At 45.5% G+C, this 21,541-nt stretch overlaps 1 protein-coding gene across 1 annotated transcript in view; it reads right to left on the reverse strand.

Moving 5' to 3' along the window:
* Positions 1-21,541, reverse strand: part of LOC138369029 (prothymosin alpha-B-like) — a 63,883-nt gene that overhangs the window by 39,363 nt on the left and 2,979 nt on the right. The window contains exon 3 of the mRNA XM_069331917.1: positions 20,829-21,010. Coding sequence (XP_069188018.1) covers positions 20,829-21,010 — 182 coding nt within the window. The remainder of the gene's footprint in view (positions 1-20,828; positions 21,011-21,541) is intronic.

Raw genomic sequence — 21,541 nt, forward strand, 5'->3', positions numbered from 1 at the left:
CAACCCAACACTGTTGACTACGACACAACCCAACACTGTTGACTACGACACAACCCAACATTGTTGGCTACGACACAACCCAACACTGTTGACTACGACACAACCCAACACTGTTGGCTACGACACAACCCAACACTGTTGGCTACGACACAACCCAACACTGTTGAATACGACACAACCCAACACTGTTGACTACGACACAACCGAACACTGATGGCTACGACACAACCCAACACTGTTGGCTACGACACAACCCTACACTGTTGGCTACAACACAACCCAACACTGTTGGCTACGACACAACCCAACACTGTTGGCTACGACACAACCCAACAATGTTGGCTACGACACAACCCAACACTGTTGGCTACGACAGATACCAACACTGTTGACTACGACACAACCCAACACTGTTGACTACAACACAACCCAACACTGTTTACTACGATACAACCGAACACTGATGGCTACGACACAACCCAACTTTGTTGGCAACGACAGATACCAACACTATTGACTAAATCTGTTTGACTGTTGATATTGATAAAAATGAGTTTCCTGTTGGGTTATTTGTGGACCTGCGTAAGGCTTTTGACACTGTCAACCACCTAATCCTTCTTCTTAAATTACATCATTATGGAGTCAGAGGACACTCCCTACAATACCTCAAATCTTACCTTACTGACAGGCTCCAGTATGTTTCTGTGAATAATTCAATTTCTCCCACGCTAACCATCAACATCGGTGTTCCTTAGGGCAGCATACTTGGCCCTCTCCTCTTTCTCATCTACATTAATGACCTTCCAAATGCCTCCCAACACCTCAAACCAATTCTATTTGCTGACGACACAACCTTCATTTACTCCAATCCTGACCCCCTTGCTCTAAATGCCACAGTAAATACTGAGCTAAATAAAGTCCATCTTTGGCTAACTGCCAACAAACTCTCCCTTAACATTGACAAAACTTTCTATATTCTGTTTGGCAATAAATCCTCTAATCAAATAAATCTCAGAATAAACAGTACCCAAATTTGTAACAAAATAGATGGCATATTCCTTGGCGTTCTCATTGACGTGAAGCTGAATTTCCAGGGACACATTTTAATATATCAAAAAAAGTTTCAAAAACTGTTGGCATTCTTTCTAAGATCAGATATTATGTACCCCGCCCTGCCCTGGTGACGCTCTATTACTCCCTCATCTATCCATATCTCAACTATGGTATTTGTGCTTGGGGTTCTACTACCCAAAATCATTTACGTCCTCTAATTACTCAACACAAAGCTGCTATTAGGACAATATCTAACTCTGGCCCCGGACATCACTCGGTACCCCTACTCAAATCTCTGAATATGTTGGACATTAAGTCACTACACATTCTCTCATATGTATTATACATATATAAAACGCTGAACTATAATGCCAATCCTGACCTCAAAAGCTTCATTGAAGGTTGTAACGGAACCTATGAGCACCACACCAGAAGCAAATACAGTTTTGATATTCCAAGAGTACGACTTAATCAAACTAGAAATGCTCTACAAATCAAGGGACCCAGAATGTGGAATGACCTTCCCAACCATGTTAAAGACTGTACCTCTCTCCACCAATTTAAGATAAAAACGAAGCACTACCTAAGAAATTCCCTGTAACCTACCTTACCCCTCTATTGTCAACCCATGTCTGTTTTTCTTAAACAACGCTGTTTGTCGACCTAATTGTATTTGTGCTGCTTTTTCAAACATGTTCCCCCCTTTCCTATTTTTATTTTTATTTGTTCTCAACACATTTTACACTTTAAACTCAATTAGTTTTAGGTTTTAGTCATTAAAGTTTTTTCTGCCTGAAACGCATTGCGTAATAGTGGCTTTAGGCACTGTATGTACTAGCTCTATCTATAAATCTATCAATTTTTGTAAATATCTCTTGTATGTATGTACCTTACCTGAATAAACATTTATTTATTTATTTATTTACTACAACGCAACGCAACACTGTTGGCTACGCCACAACCCAACACTGTTGGCTACGCCACAACCCAACACTGTTGGCTACGCTACAACCCAACACTGTTGGCTACGCCACAACCCAACACTGTTGGCTACGACACAACCCAACACTGTTGGCTACGACACACACAAACACTGTTGGCTACGACACAACCCTACACTGTTGATTACGACACAACCCAACACTGCTGGCTACGACACAACCCTACACTGTTGGCTACGACACAACCCTACACTGTTGGCTACGACACAACCCAACACTGTTGGCTACGACACAACCCAACACTGTTGGCTACGACACAACCCAACACTGTTGGCTACGACACAACCCAACACTGTTGGCTACGACACAACCCAACACTGTTGGCTACGACACAACCCTACACTGTTGACTACGACACAACCCAACACTGTTGGCTACAACACATACCAACACTGTTGACTACGACACAACCCTAGACTGTTGGCTACGGCACATAGCAACACTGTTGACTACGACACATACCAACACTGTTGGCTACAACACATACCAACACTGTTGACTACGACACAACCAAACACAGTTGGCTACAACACAACCCAACACTGTTGGCTACGACACAACCCAACACTGTTGGCTACAACACAACCCAACACTGTTGGCTACCACACAACCCTAGACTGTTGGCTACGACACAACCCAACACTGTTGACTACGACACATACCAACACTGTTGAATACGACACAACCCTACACTGTTGGCTACGACACAATCCAACACTGTTGGCTACAACACAACCCAACACTGTTGGCTACGACACAACCCTAGACTGTTGGCTACGGCACATAGCAACACTGTTGACTACGACACATACCAACACTGTTGAATACGACACAACCCTACACTGTTGGCTACGACACAACCCAACACTGTTGACTACGACACAACCCAACACTGCCGACTACGACACAACCCAACACTGTTGGCTATGCCACAACCCAACACTGTTGGCTACGACACAACCCAACACTGTTGACTATGACACAACCCAACACTGCTGACTACGACACAACCCTACACTGTTGGCTACGACACAACCCAACACTGTTGACTACGACACAACCCTACACTGTTGGCTACGACACAACCCAACACTGTTGACTACGACACAACCCAACACTGTTGGCTACGACACAACCCAACACTGTTGGCTACGACACAACCCAACACAGTTGGCTACGACACAACCCAACACTGTTGGCTACGACACAACCGAACACTGTTGGCTACGACACAACCCAACACTGTTGGCTACGACACAACCCAACACTGTTGACTACGTCACAACCCAACACTGTTGGCTACGACACAACCCAACACTGTTGGCTACGACACAACCCAACACTGTTGGCTACGGCACATAGCAACACTGTTGGCTACGACACAACCCAACACTGTTAGCTACGTTACAACCCAACACTGTTGATTACGACACAACCCAACACTGTTGACTACGACACAACCCAACACTGTTGACTACGACACAACCCAACACTGTTGGCTACGACACAACCCAACACTGTTGACTACGACACAACCCAACACTGTTGGCTACGACACAACCCAACACTGTTGGCTACGACACAACCCAACACTGTTGAATACGACACAACCCAACACTGTTGACTACGACACAACCGAACACTGTTGGCTACGACACAACCCTACACTGTTGGCTACAACACAACCCAACACTGTTGGCTACGACACAACCCAACACTGTTGGCTACGACACAACCCAACAATGTTGGCTACGACACAACCCAACACTGTTGGCTACGACAGATACCAACACTGTTGACTACGACACAACCCAACACTGTTGACTACAACACAACCCAACACTGTTTACTACGATACAACCGAACACTGATGGCTACGACACAACCCAACTTTGTTGGCAACGACAGATACCAACACTATTGACTAAATCTGTTTGACTGTTGATATTGATAAAAATGAGTTTCCTGTTGGGTTATTTGTGGACCTGCGTAAGGCTTTTGACACTGTCAACCACCTAATCCTTCTTCTTAAATTACATCATTATGGAGTCAGAGGACACTCCCTACAATACCTCAAATCTTACCTTACTGACAGGCTCCAGTATGTTTCTGTGAATAATTCAATTTCTCCCACGCTACCCATCAACATCGGTGTTCCTTAGGGCAGCATACTTGGCCCTCTCCTCTTTCTCATCTACATTAATGACCTTCCAAATGCCTCCCAACACCTCAAACCAATTCTATTTGCTGACGACACAACCTTCATTTACTCCAATCCTGACCCCCTTGCTCTAAATGCCACAGTAAATACTGAGCTAAATAAAGTCCATCTTTGGCTAACTGCCAACAAACTCTCCCTTAACATTGACAAAACTTTCTATATTCTGTTTGGCAATAAATCCTCTAATCAAATAAATCTCAGAATAAACAGTACCCAAATTTGTAACAAAATAGATGGCATATTCCTTGGCGTTCTCATTGACGTGAAGCTGAATTTCCAGGGACACATTTTAATATATCAAAAAAAGTTTCAAAAACTGTTGGCATTCTTTCTAAGATCAGATATTATGTACCCCGCCCTGCCCTGGTGACGCTCTATTACTCCCTCATCTATCCATATCTCAACTATGGTATTTGTGCTTGGGGTTCTACTACCCAAAATCATTTATGTCCTCTAATTACTCAACACAAAGCTGCTATTAGGACAATATCCAACTCTGGCCCCGGACATCACTCGGTACCCCTACTCAAATCTCTGAATATGTTGGACATTAAGTCACTACACATTCTCTCATATGTATTATACATATATAAAACGCTGAACTGTAATGCCAATCCTGACCTCAAAAGCTTCATTGAAGGTTGTAACGGAACCTATGAGCACCACACCAGAAGCAAATACAGTTTTGATATTTCAAGAGTACGACTTAATCAAACTAGAAATGCTCTACAAATCAAGGGACCCAGAATGTGGAATGACCTTCCCAACCATGTTAAAGACTGTACCTCTCTCCACCAATTTAAGATAAAAACGAAGCACTACCTAATAAATTCCCTGTAACCTACCTTACCCCTCTATTGTCAACCCATGTCTGTTTTTCTTAAACAACGCTGTTTGTCGACCTAATTGTATTTGTGCTGCTTTTTCAAACATGTTCCCCCCTTTCTTATTTTTATTTTTATTTGTTCTCAACACATTTTACACTTTAAACTCAATTAGTTTTAGGTTTTAGTCATTAAAGTTTTTTCTGCCAAAAACGCATTGCGTAATAGTGGCTTTAGGCACTGTATGTACTAGCTCTATCTATAAATCTATCAATTTTTGTAAATATCTCTTGTATGTATGTACCTTACCTGATTAAACATTTATTTATTTATTTATTTACTACAACGCAACGCAACACTGTTGGCTACGCCACAACCCAACACTGTTGGCTACGCTACAACCCAACACTGTTGGCTACGACACAACCCAACACTGTTGGCTACGCCACAACCCAACACTGTTGGCTACGCCACAACCCAACACTGTTGGCTACGACACAACCCAACACTGTTGGCTACGACACAACCCAACACTGTTGGCTACGACACATACCAACACTGTTGGCTACGACACAACCCTACACTGTTGACTACAACACAACCCAACACTGCTGGCTACGACACAACCCTACACTGTTGGCTACGACACAACCCTACACTGTTGACTACGACACAACCCAACACTGTTGGCTACAACACATACCAACACTGTTGACTACGACACAACCCTAGACTGTTGGCTACGGCACATAGCAACACTGTTGACTACGACACATACCAACACTGTTGACTACGACACAACCCAACACTGTTGGCTACAACACATACCAACACTGTTGGCTACAACACATACCAACACTGTTGACTACGACACATACCAACACTGTTGGCTACAACACATACCAACACTGTTGGCTACAACACATACCAACACTGTTGGCTACAACACATACCAACACTGTTGACTACGACACAACCCAACACTGTTGGCTACAACACAACCCAACACTGTTGGCTACAACACATACCAACACTGTTGACTACGACACATACCAACACTGTTGGTTACAACACATACCAACACTGTTGGCTACAACACATACCAACACTGTTGACTACGACACATCCCAACACTGTTGGCTACAACACATACCAACACTGTTGACTACGACACATACCAACACTGTTGGCTACGACACAACCCTACACTGTTGGCTACGACACAACCCAACACTGTTGACTACGACACAACCCAACACTGCTCACTACGACACAACCCAACACTGTTGGCCATGCCACAACCCAACACTGTTGGCTACGACACAACCCAACACTGTTGACTACGACACAACCCAACACTGCTGACTACGACACAACCCTACACTGTTGGCTTCGACACAACTCAACACTGTTGACTACGACACAACACTACACTGTTGGCTACGACACAACCCATCACTGTTGACTACGACACAACCCAACACTGTTGGCTACGACACAACCCAACACTGTTGGCTACGACACAACCCAACACTGTTGGCTACGACACAACCCAACACTGTTGGCTACGACACAACCCAACACTGTTGACTACGACACAACCAAACACTGTTGGCTACGACACAACCCAACACTGTTGGCTACGACACAACCCAACACTGTTGGCTACGACACAACCCTACACTGTTGGCTACGACACAACCCAACACTGTTGGCTACGACACAACCCAACACTGTTGGCTACGACACAACCCAACACTGTTGGCTGCGACACAACCCAACACTGTTGGCTACGACACAACACAACACTGTTGGCTACGACACAACCCAACACTTTTGGCTACGACACAACCCAACACTGTTGGCTACGACACAACCCAACACTGTTGGCTACGACACAACCCAACACTGTTGGCTACGGCACAACCCAACACTGTTGGCTACGGCACATAGCAACACTGTTGGCTACGACACATACCAACACTGTTGGCTACGACACAACCCAACACTGTTGACTACGATACAACCCAACACTGTTGACTACGACACAACCCAACACTGTTGGCTACGACACAACCCAACACTGTTGACTACGACACAACCCAACACTTTTGGCTACGACACAACCCATCACTGTTGGCTACGACACTACCCAACACTGTTGGCTACGACACAACCCAACACTGTTGGCTACGACACAACCCAACACTGTTGGCTACGACACAACCCAACACTGTTGGCTACGACACAACCCAACACTGTTGGCTACGACACAACCCAACACTGTTGGCTACGACACAACCCAACACTGTTGGCTACGACACAACCCAACACTGTTGGCTACGACACAACCCAACACTGTTGGCTACGACACAACCCAACACTGTTGGCTACGACACAACCCAACACTTTTGGCTACGACACAACCCAACACTGTTGGCTACGACACAACCCAACACTGTTGGCTACGACACAACCCAACACTGTTGGCTACGACACAACCCAACAATGTTGGCTACGACACAACCCAACACTGTTGGCTACGACACAACCCAACACTGTTGGCTACGACACAACCCAACACTGTTGGCTACGACACAACCCAACACTGTTGGCTACGACACAACCCAACACTGTTGGCTACGACACAACCCAACACTGTTGGCTACGACACAACCCTACACTGTTGACTACGACACAACCCAACACTGTTGGCTACAACACATACCAACACTGATGACTACGACACAACCCTAGACTGTTGGCTACGGCACATAGCAACACTGTTGACTACGACACATACCAACACTGTTGGCTACAACACATACCAACACTGTTGACTACGACACAACCAAACACAGTTGGCTACAACACAACCCAACACGGTTGGCTAGGACACAACCCAACACTGTTGGCTACAACACAACCCAACACTGTTGGCTACCACACAACCCTAGACTGTTGGCTACGACACAACCCAACACTGTTGACTACGACACATACCAACACTGTTGAATACGACACAACCCTACACTGTTGGCTACGACACAACCCAACACTGTTGGCTACAACACAACCCAACACTGTTGGCTACGACACAACCCTAGACTGTTGGCTACGGCACATAGCAACACTGTTGACTACGACACATACCAACACTGTTGAATACGACACAACCCTACACTGTTGGCTACGACACAACCCAACACTGTTGACTACGACACAACCCAACACTGCTGACTACGACACAACCCAACACTGTTGGCTATGCCACAACCCAACACTGTTGGCTACGACACAACCCTACACTGTTGACTACGACACAACCCAACACTGCTGACTACGACACAACCCAACACTGTTGGCTACGACACAACCCAACACTGTTGACTACGACACAACCCAACACTGTTGGCTACGACACAACCCAACACTGTTGGCTACGACACAACCCAACACTGTTGGCTACGACACAACCCAACACTGTTGGCTACGACACAACCCAACACTGTTGGCTACGACACAACCCAACACTGTTGGCTACGACACAACCCAACACTGTTGACTACGACACAACCCAACACTGTTGGCTACGACACAACCCAACACTGTTGGCTACGACACAACCCAACACTGTTGGCTACGGCACATAGCAACACTGTTGGCTACGACACAACCCAACACTGTTAGCTACGTCACAACCCAACACTGTTGATTACGACACAACCCAACACTGTTGACTACGACACAACCCAACACTGTTGACTACGACACAACCCAACACTGTTGGCTACGACACAACCCAACACTGTTGACTACGACACAACCCAACACTGTTGGCTACGACACAACCCAACACTGTTGGCTACGACACAACCCAACACTGTTGAATACGACACAACCCAACACTGTTGACTACGACACAACCGAACACTGTTGGCTACGACACAACCCAACACTGTTGGCTACGACACAACCCTACACTGTTGGCTACAACACAACCCAACACTGTTGGCTACGACACAACCCAACACTGTTGGCTACGACACAACCCAACAATGTTGGCTACGACACAACCCAACACTGTTGGCTACGACAGATACCAACACTGTTGACTACGACACAACCCAACACTGTTGACTACAACACAACCCAACACTGTTTACTACGATACAACCGAACACTGATGGCTACGACACAACCCAACTTTGTTGGCAACGACAGATACCAACACTATTGACTAAATCTGTTTGACTGTTGATATTGATAAAAATGAGTTTCCTGTTGGGTTATTTGTGGACCTGCGTAAGGCTTTTGACACTGTCAACCACCTAATCCTTCTTCTTAAATTACATCATTATGGAGTCAGAGGACACTCCCTACAATACCTCAAATCTTACCTTACTGACAGGCTCCAGTATGTTTCTGTGAATAATTCAATTTCTCCCACGCTACCCATCAACATCGGTGTTCCTTAGGGCAGCATACTTGGCCCTCTCCTCTTTCTCATCTACATTAATGACCTTCCAAATGCCTCCCAACACCTCAAACCAATTCTATTTGCTGACGACACAACCTTCATTTACTCCAATCCTGACCCCCTTGCTCTAAATGCCACAGTAAATACTGAGCTAAATAAAGTCCATCTTTGGCTAACTGCCAACAAACTCTCCCTTAACATTGACAAAACTTTCTATATTCTGTTTGGCAATAAATCCTCTAATCAAATAAATCTCAGAATAAACAGTACCCAAATTTGTAACAAAATAGATGGCATATTCCTTGGCGTTCTCATTGACGTGAAGCTGAATTTCCAGGGACACATTTTAATATATCAAAAAAAGTTTAAAAAACTGTTGGCATTCTTTCTTAGATCAGATATTATGTACCCCGCCCTGCCCTGGTGACGCTCTATTACTCCCTCATCTATCCATATCTCAACTATGGTATTTGTGCTTGGGGTTCTACTACCCAAAATCATTTATGTCCTCTAATTACTCAACACAAAGCTGCTATTAGGACAATATCCAACTCTGGCCCCGGACATCACTCGGTACCCCTACTCAAATCTCTGAATATGTTGGACATTAAGTCACTACAAATTCTCTCATATGTATTATACATATATAAAACGCTGAACTGTAATGCCAATCCTGACCTCAAAAGCTTCATTGAAGGTTGTAACGGAACCTATGAGCACCACACCAGAAGCAAATACAGTTTTGATATTCCAAGAGTACGACTTAATCAAACTAGAAATGCTCTACAAATCAAGGGACCCAGAATGTGGAATGACCTTCCCAACCATGTTAAAGACTGTACCTCTCTCCACCAATTTAAGATAAAAACGAAGCACTACCTAATAAATTCCCTGTAACCTACCTTACCCCTCTATTGTCAACCCATGTCTGTTTTTCTTAAACAACGCTGTTTGTCGACCTAATTGTATTTGTGCTGCTTTTTCAAACATGTTCCCCCCTTTCCTATTTTTATTTTTATTTGTTCTCAACACATTTTACACTTTAAACTCAATTAGTTTTAGGTTTTAGTCATTAAAGTTTTTTCTGCCTGAAACGCATTGCGTAATAGTGGCTTTAGGCACTGTATGTACTAGCTCTATCTATAAATCTATCAATTTTTGTAAATATCTCTTGTATGTATGTACCTTACCTGAATAAACATTTATTTATTTATTTATTTACTACAACGCAACGCAACACTGTTGGCTACGCCACAACCCAACACTGTTGGCTACGCCACAACCCAACACTGTTGGCTACGCTACAACCCAACACTGTTGGCTACGCCACAACCCAACACTGTTGGCTACGACACAACCCAACACTGTTGGCTACGACACACACAAACACTGTTGGCTACGACACAACCCTACACTGTTGATTACGACACAACCCAACACTGCTGGCTACGACACAACCCTACACTGTTGGCTACGACACAACCCTACACTGTTGACTACGCCACAACCCATCACTGTTGGCTACAACACATACCAACACTGTTGACTACGACACAACCCTAGACTGTTGGCTACGGCACATAGCAACACTGTTGACTACGACACATACCAACACTGTTGGCTACAACACATACCAACACTGTTGACTACGACACAACCCAACACAGTTGGCTACAACACAACCCAACACTGTTGGCTACGACACAACCCAACACTGTTGGTTACGACACAACCCTAGACTGTTGGCTACGACACAACCCAACACTGTTGACTACGACACATACCAACACTGTTGAATACGACACAACCCTACACTGTTGGCTACGACACAACCCAACACTGTTGGCTACACCACAACCCAACACTGTTGGTTACGACACAACCCTAGACTGTTGGCTACGACACAACCCAACACTGTTGACTACGACACATACCAACACTGTTGAATACGACACAACCCTACACTGTTGGCTACGACACAACCCAACACTGTTGACTACGACACAACCCAACACTGCTGACTACGACACAACCCAACACTGTTGGCTATGCCACAACCCAACACTGTTGGCTACGACACAACCCAACACTGTTGACTACGACACAACCCAACACTGCTGACAACGACACAACCCTACACTGTTGGCTACGACACAACCCAACACTGTTGACTACGACACAACCCTACACTGTTGGCTACGACACAACCCAACACTGTTGACTACGACACAACCCAACACTGTTGGCTACGACACAACCCAACACTGTTGGCTACGACACAACCCAACACTGTTGGCTACGACACAACCCAACACTGTTGGCTACGACACAACCCAACACTGTTGACTACGACACAACCCAACACTGTTGGCTACGACACAACCCAACACTGTTGGCTACGACACAACCCAACACTGTTGGCTACGACACAACCCAACACTGTTGACTACGACACAACCCAACACTGTTGGCTACGACACAACCCAACACTGTTGGCTACGACACAACCCAACACTGTTGGCTACGACACAACCCAACACTGTTGACTACGACACAACCCAACACTGTTGACTACGACACAACCCTACACTGTTGACTACGACACAACCCAACACTGTTGGCTACGACACAACCCAACACTGTTGACTACGACACAACCCTACACTGTTGGCTACGAAAAAACCCAACACTGTTGACTACGACACAACCCAACACTGTTGGCTACGACACAACCCAACACTGTTGGCTACGACACAACCCAACACTGTTGACTACGACACAACCCAACACTGTTGGCTACGACACAACCCAACACTGTTGGCTACGACACAACCCAACACTGTTGGCTACGGCACATAGCAACACTGTTGGCTACGACACAACCCAACACTGTTAGCTACGTCACAACCCAACACTGTTGATTACGACACAACCCAACACTGTTGACTACGACACAACCCAACACTGTTGACTACGACACAACCCAACATTGTTGGCTACGACACAACCCAACACTGTTGACTACGACACAACCCAACACTGTTGGCTACGACACAACCCAACACTGTTGGCTACGACACAACCCAACACTGTTGAATACGACACAACCCAACACTGTTGACTACGACACAACCGAACACTGATGGCTACGACACAACCCAACACTGTTGGCTACGACACAACCCTACACTGTTGGCTACAACACAACCCAACAATGTTGGCTACGACACAACCCAACACTGTTGGCTACGACAGATACCAACACTGTTGACTACGACACAACCCAACACTGTTGACTACGACACAACCCAACACTGTTGACTACGATACAACCGAACACTGTTGGCTACGACACAACCCAACACTGTTGGCAACGACAGATACCAACACTATTGACTAAATCTGTTTGACTGTTGATATTGATAAAAATGAGTTTCCTGTTGGGTTATTTGTGGACCTGCGTAAGGCTTTTGACACTGTCAACCACCTAATCCTTCTTCTTAAATTACATCATTATGGAGTCAGAGGACACTCCCTACAATACCTCAAATCTTACCTTACTGACAGGCTCCAGTATGTTTCTGTGAATAATTCAATTTCTCCCACGCTACCCATCAACATCGGTGTTCCTTAGGGCAGCATACTTGGCCCTCTCCTCTTTCTCATCTACATTAATGACCTTCCAAATGCCTCCCAACACCTCAAACCAATTCTATTTGCTGACGACACAACCTTCATTTACTCCAATCCTGACCCCCTTGCTCTAAATGCCACAGTAAATACTGAGCTAAATAAAGTCCATCTTTGGCTAACTGCCAACAAACTCTCCCTTAACATTGACAAAACTTTCTATATTCTGTTTGGCAATAAATCCTCTAATCAAATAAATCTCAGAATAAACAGTACCCAAATTTGTAACAAAATAGATGGCATATTCCTTGGCGTTCTCATTGACGTGAAGCTGAATTTCCAGGGACACATTTTAATATATCAAAAAAAGTTTCAAAAACTGTTGGCATTCTTTCTAAGATCAGATATTATGTACCCCGCCCTGCCCTGGTGACGCTCTATTACTCCCTCATCTATCCATATCTCAACTATGGTATTTGTGCTTGGGGTTCTACTACCCAAAATCATTTACGTCCTCTAATTACTCAACACAAAGCTGCTATTAGGACAATATCTAACTCTGGCCCCGGACATCACTCGGTACCCCTACTCAAATCTCTGAATATGTTGGACATTAAGTCACTACACATTCTCTCATATGTATTATACATATATAAAACGCTGAACTATAATGCCAATCCTGACCTCAAAAGCTTCATTGAAGGTTGTAACGGAACCTATGAGCACCACACCAGAAGCAAATACAGTTTTGATATTCCAAGAGTACGACTTAATCAAACTAGAAATGCTCTACAAATCAAGGGACCCAGAATGTGGAATGACCTTCCCAACCATGTTAAAGACTGTACCTCTCTCCACCAATTTAAGATAAAAACGAAGCACTACCTAAGAAATTCCCTGTAACCTACCTTACCCCTCTATTGTCAACCCATGTCTGTTTTTCTTAAACAACGCTGTTTGTCGACCTAATTGTATTTGTGCAGCTTTTTCAAACATGTTCCCCCCTTTCCTATTTTTATTTTTATTTGTTCTCAACACATTTTACACTTTAAACTCAATTAGTTTTAGGTTTTAGTCATTAAAGTTTTTTCTGCCTGAAACGCATTGCGTAATAGTGGCTTTAGGCACTGTATGTACTAGCTCTATCTATAAATCTATCAATTTTTGTAAATATCTCTTGTATGTATGTACCTTACCTGAATAAACATTTATTTATTTATTTATTTATTTACTACAACGCAACGCAACACTGTTGGCTACGCCACAACCCAACACTGTTGGCTACGCCACAACCCAACACTGTTGGCTACGCTACAACCCAACACTGTTGGCTACGCCACAACCCAACACTGTTGGCTACGACACAACCCAACACTGTTGGCTACGACACATACCAACACTGTTGGCTACGACACAACCCTACACTGTTGACTACGACACAACCCAACACTGCTGGCTACGACACAACCCTACACTGTTGGCTACGACACAACCCTACACTGTTGACTACGACACAACCCAACACTGTTGGCTACAACACATACCAACACTGTTGACTACGACACAACCCTAGACTGTTGGCTACGGCACATAGCAACACTGTTGACTACGACACATACCAACACTGTTGGCTACAACACATACCAACACTGTTGACTACGACACAACCCAACACAGTTGGCTACAACACAACCCAACACTGTTGGCTACGACACAACCCAACACTGTTGGCTACAACACAACCCAACACTGTTGGTTACGACACAACCCTAGACTGTTGGCTACGACACAACCCAACACTGTTGACTACGACACATACCAACACTGTTGAATACGACACAACCCTACACTGTTGGCTACGACACAACCCAACACTGTTGGCTACAACACAACCCAACACTGTTGGCTACGACACAACCCTAGACTGTTGGCTACGGCACATAGCAACACTGTTGACTACGACACATACCAACACTGTTGAATACGACACAACCCTACACTGTTGGCTACGACACAACCCAACACTGTTGACTACGACACAACCCAACACTGCTGACTACGACACAACCCAACACTGTTGGCTATGCCACAACCCAACACTGTTGGCTACGACACAACCCAACACTGTTGACTACGACACAACCCAACACTGCTGACTACGACACAACCCTACACTGTTGGCTACGACACAACCCAACACTGTTGACTACGACACAACCCTACACTGTTGACTACGACACAACCCAACACTGTTGACTACGACACAACCCAACACTGTTGGCTACGACACAACCCAACACTGTTGGCTACGACACAACCCAACACTGTTGGCTACGACACAACCCAACACTGTTGGCTACGACACAACCCAACACTGTTGACTACGACACAACCCAACACTGTTGGCTACGACACAACCCAACACTGTTGGCTACGACACAACCCAACACTGTTGGCTACGACACAACCCAACACTGTTGACTACGACACAACCCAACACTGTTGGCTACGACACAACCCAACACTGTTGGCTACGACACAACCCAACACTGTTGGCTACGACACAACCCAACACTGTTGACTACGACACAACCCAACACTGTTGACTACGACACAACCCAACACTGTTGACTACGACACAACCCAACACTGTTGGCTACGACACAACCCAACACTGTTGACTACGACACAGCCCCACACTGTTGGCTACGAAAAAACCCAACACTGTTGACTACGACACAACCCAACACTGTTGGCTACGACACAACCCAACACTGTTGGCTACGACACAACCCAACACTGTTGGCTACGACACAACCCAACACTGTTGGCTACGACACAACCCAACACTGTTGGCTACGACACAACCCAACACTGTTGGCTACGGCACATAGCAACACTGTTGGCTACGACACATACCAACACTGTTGGCTATGACACAACCCAACACTCTTGACTACGACACAACCCAACACTGTTGACTACGACACAACCCTACACTGTTGGCTACGACACAACCCAACACTGTTGACTACGACACAACCCAGCACTGTTGACTACGACACAACCCAACACTGTTGGCTACGACACAACCCAACACTGTTGGCTACGACACAACCCAACACTGTTGGCTACGACACAACCCAACACTGTTGGCTACGACACAACCCAACACTGTTGACTATGACAGAACCCAACACTGTTGACTTCGACACAACCCTGCACTGTTGGCTACGACACAACCCAACACTGTTGGCTACGACACAACCCAACACTGTTGTCTACTACACAACCCAACACTGTTGGCTACTACACAACCCAACACTGTTGACTACGACACAACCCAACACTGTTGACTATGACAGAACCCAACACTGTTGACTACGAAACAACCCAACACTGTTGGCTATGACAGAACCCAACACTGTTGACTACGAAACAACCCAACACTGTTGGGGTGTGTCGTAGCACCTCCAGCACGCCTCCCAGCACCTCCCCGGACCTCATAGCACCTCCCCGGACCTCAAAGCACCTCCCTGGACATCCCAGAACCTCCCTGGACCTCTCAGTTCCTTTCCGGACACTCCACATCTTCCAGCACCTCTCAGCACCTCCCCGGACCTCCCAGCAGCTCCCAGTAACTTCCTGACCTCCCAGCACTTTCCAGTAACTTCCTTAACCTCCCAGCACCTTCCAGTCCCTTCCTGGACTTCTCAGCATCTTCCAGCACCTGTCAGCCCCTCCCCGGACCTCGCAGCACCTCCTAGTAACTCCCGGACCTCCTAGCACCTCCCTGGACATCCTAGGACCTCCTAGCATCTACCCGGACTCCCCCTGTACCTCCCTGGATCCCCTCAGCACCTCCCTGAACCACCCAGCACCTCCCCGGACCTCATAGCACCTCCCGTGACCTCACAGCATCTTCCTGGATCACCCAGCACCTCCCCGGACCTCATAGCACCTTCCAGCACCTCCCTGTATCTCCCAGCACTTTCCTGGATCTCCCAGTACCTCCCTGGACCTCCCAGCACCTCCCTGGATCTTCCAGAACCTCCCTGGACCTCCCAGCACCTTCCTGGACCTCCTAGCCCCTCCCTGGACCTCTCAGCACCTTCCTGGACCTCCAATCACCTCCCTGGACCTCCCGGCATCTCCCTGGACCACCCAGCACCTTCCTGGACCACCCAGCACCTTCCTGGACCACCCAGCACCTCCCAGTACCTCTCCGGACCAAACAGCATCTCCCTGGATCTCTCAGCACCTTCCCGGACCTCCCAGTACCTTCCCGGACCTTTCAGCATCTTCCAGCACCTCCCAGCATCTCCCCGGAGGCTACCTTGAGGCTACCTTGAGGTGCTTCCGGGGCTTAGTGTCCCCGCGGCCCGGTCGTCGACCAGGCCTCCTGGTTGCTGGACTGATCAACCAGGCTGTTAGACGCGGCTGCTCGCAGCCTGACGTATGAGTCACAGCCTGGTTGATCAGGTATCCTTTGGAGGTGCTTATCCAGTTCTCTCTTGAACACTGTGAGGGGTTTGCCAGTTATGCCCCTTATGTGTAGTGGAAGCGTGTTGAACAGTCTCGGGCCTCTGATGTTGATAGAGTTCTCTCTCAGAGTACCAGTTGCACCTCTGCTTTTCAACGGGGGTATTCTGCACATCCTGCCATGTCTTCTGGTCTCATGTGGTGTTATTTCTGTGTGCAGGTTTGGGACCAGCCCCTCAATTATTTTCCACGTGTAAATTATTATGTATCTCTCCCGCCTGCGCTCAAGGGAGTACAGATTTAGGCTCTTTAGTCGGTCCCAGTAATTTAGATGTTTTACTGAGTGGATTCTAGCAGTAAAGGATCTCTGCACGCTCTCTAGGTCAGCAATTTCTCCAGCTTTGAAAGGGGCTGTCATTGTGCAGCAGTACTCCACTTTAGATAGCACAAGCGTTTTGAAAAGTATCATCATCGGTATAGCATCTCTAGTGTGAAAAGTTCTTGTTATCCAACCTGTCATTTTTCTTGCAGTTGTGACGGCTACTTTATTGTGTTCTTTAAAGGTAAGGTCTTCCGACATGAGTACACCCAGGTCCTTTACATTGCCTTTTCGTTCTATGTTATGATTTGCCTGCGTTTTGTACGTGGTTCCTGTTTTTATGTTTTCAATTTTTCCGTAGCGCATGAGCTGAAACTTATCCTCGTTGAATACCATATTATTTTCTGTAGCCCATAGAAAGACCTGATCTACATCTGATTGGAGGTTTGCCGTGTCCTCTATGTTGCCAACTCTCATGAAAATCCTAGTGTCATCTGCAAAGGATGATACAGTGCTATAGGTTGTGTTCTGGTCTATGTCCGATATGAGGATGAGAAAAAGTACTGGAGCAAGCACAGTACCCTGGGGGACTGAGCTCTTCACGGTTGATGGGCTGGATTTTATTTTGTTGACTATTACACATTGGGTTCTGTCAGTCAGGAAATTGTAGATCCATCTGCCTATTTTCCCGGTAATTCCTTTTGAACGCATTTTATGTGCAATAACACCATGGTCACATTTATCAAAAGCTTTTGCGAAATCTGTGTAAATTACATCAGCATTTTGTTTGTCTTCCATAGCATCTAATGCCATATCATAGTGGTCCAGCAACTGCGACAGGCAAGAGCGCCCTGTTCTGAAACCATGTTGTCCGGGGTTATGGAGATGCTGTGATTCCATGTATTTTGTGATCTTACTTCTTAGCACTCTCTCAAAAATTTTTATGATGTGCGATGTTAGTGCTATCGGTCTGTAATTTTTTGCCTCTGCCTTATTTCCTCCTTTATGGAGTGGTGCTATCTCTGCTGTTTTTAGTATGTCAGGGATAACGCCAGTATCTAGGCTTTGTCTCCACAGAATGTGAAGGGCCTGCGATAGTGGTTTTTTACAGTTCTTGATGAATATGGAGTTCCAAGAATCCGGGCCTGGTGCAGAGTGCATAGGCATACTGTTTATGGCTTCTTCAAAATCTAGTGGGGATAGGGCGACGTCTGATATGTGATTTGATGTTGGTATCATATCCATGAAAAATTCATTTGGGTTATCAATCTTTAGTGCATTTAATGGCTCACTGAAAACAGAGTCGTACTGCTTCCTCAGTAACTCGCTCATTTCTTTGTTGTCATCTGTGAAAGTTCCATCTCCCTTTCGCAGGGGCCCGATACTAGATGTGGTTTTTGATCTTGATTTTGCATAGGAGAAAAAATATTTCGGATTTCTCTCTATTTCACTGATGGCCTTTTGCTCTCTTTGCCTCTCCTGGGTTTTGTATAATTCTTGTAGCTTGAGTTCAATTGTTTCTATTTCTCTACCTAACCTTCTTCGCCGTTCTTGAGATAGGGTGCGACTCTCAAGTTGTTCCGCGATTCGTTTTCTTCGCCTATATAAGGAACGACGTTCCCGTTCCAATCTGCATCTCTTTCTCTTTTTTCTTAGGGGTATGCGGTTTGAACATATTTCTAGTGCTACTGAGCTTATTTTTTCCAGGCACTGGTTCAAGTTTGCATTTCCTAGCTGTTCTTCCCAGTTTATTTCTGTGAAGTCCTGGTTTATTTGCTCCCAGTTTATCCGTTTATTATTGAAGTTGAATTGGCTGAAATCTCCTCCACCGGGAATCTGGACTGGTTTTGGAGGTCCATTCCCCATGGTTGTCAGTACCTCAATTAAGTTGTGATCTGAGTAACAGGTATTTGTAATCATTATGTTCCCGATCAACTCATCATTATTAGTGAAAATGAGGTCCAGCGTGTTCTCCTTCCTAGTTGGTTCTACTATTTGCTGGTTTAAGGCAAACCTATCGCACATCCGTAGCAGGTCATTTGCATGTGCCTGCTCATTTAGGCTACTTCCTGGTATTCTTTCTGATATTACTGTATTAGCCAGGTGCTTCCATTTCAGGTGCCGTAGGTTGAAGTCCCCAAGCAGGATGATGTTCGGAGCTGGATTTGTGAGGTTTTCCAAGCAGTGCTCTATTTTCATTAGTTGGTCTTTAAACTGCTGAGGGTTTGCCTCCGGTGACTTATATACAAGGACAACAACTACATTTAGGATCTCTATTTTGACTATCAGCACTTCCACCATATCATTTGAGGTGTTTAGCAGCTCAGTACAGATGAGTGTGTCTTTGATGTAGAGGCTGACCCCACCCTGAAGCCGGTGTTTCCTATCACATCTGAAGAGATTGTATTCTGGGATCCATATTTCACCATCAAGGTAGTCCTTTGTGTGAGTTTCCGTTAGGGCTGCAAACACTGCATTTGCCTCATGAAGGAGACCATCTATAAAATGAACTTTGTTGGATTTGCGTGTTTTTATACCCTGGATGTTGGCAAATATAAATGATGTTATCGTGTTAGTGGAAGTGCTGGATGCTTTAATTGGTGTTAATATCTGAGGCTCTGGTAAGGAGGCCACTGTGTTTGCCTCCCGCCGGACCTCGCCGCCTCGCCGGACCCCACAAGCACCTCCCTGGACTTCGTTGGGCCTCCCAACACCTCTCCGCACCCCTCCCTGGACCTCGCAGGACCTCTCTGGACCCCCCAGCACCTCCCAGCACCTCCCAGGACCCCCCAGGACCTCGCTGGCCCTCCCAGCACACCTTCCTGGACCTCCAGGTCTTCAGCACATAATATAGTTCTAAATCCCCAACACTAAATATATAATCAGTATTGTCTCTAGTATTGTCTACAGTATCACCTTCAGCATTATCTTCAACAGATTCAGTATTACCTTCAACACCTTCAGTATTACCTTCATCACCTTCGGTATTACCTTCAACACCTTCAGTATTACCTTCAGTATTACCTTCAACACCTTCAGTATTACCTTCAGTATTATCTTCAACACCTTCAGTATTACCTTCAACACCTTCAGTATTATCTTCAACACCTTCAGTATTACCTTCAACACCTTCAGTATTACCTTCAACACCTTCAGTATTACCTTCAACACCTTCAGTATTACCTTCAGTATTACCTTCAACTCCTTCAGTATTACCTTCAACACCTTCAGTATTACCTTCAACACCTTCAGTATTACCTTCAACACCTTCAGTATTACCTTCAACACCTTCATTATTACCTTCAACACCTTCAGTATTACCTTCAACACCTTCAGTATTACCTTCAACACCTTCAGTATTACCTTCAACACCTTCAGTATTACCTTCAACACCTTCAGTACTACCTTCAACACCTTCAGTATTACCTTCAACACCTTCAGTATTACCTTCATCACCTTCAGTATTACCTATAACACCTTCAGTATTACCTTCAGTATTACCTTCAACACCTTCAGTATTACCTTCAACAC

This window comes from Procambarus clarkii, chromosome 3, assembly GCF_040958095.1.
Source record: "Procambarus clarkii isolate CNS0578487 chromosome 3, FALCON_Pclarkii_2.0, whole genome shotgun sequence".
Taxonomy (NCBI): Eukaryota; Metazoa; Arthropoda; class Malacostraca; order Decapoda; family Cambaridae; genus Procambarus; species Procambarus clarkii.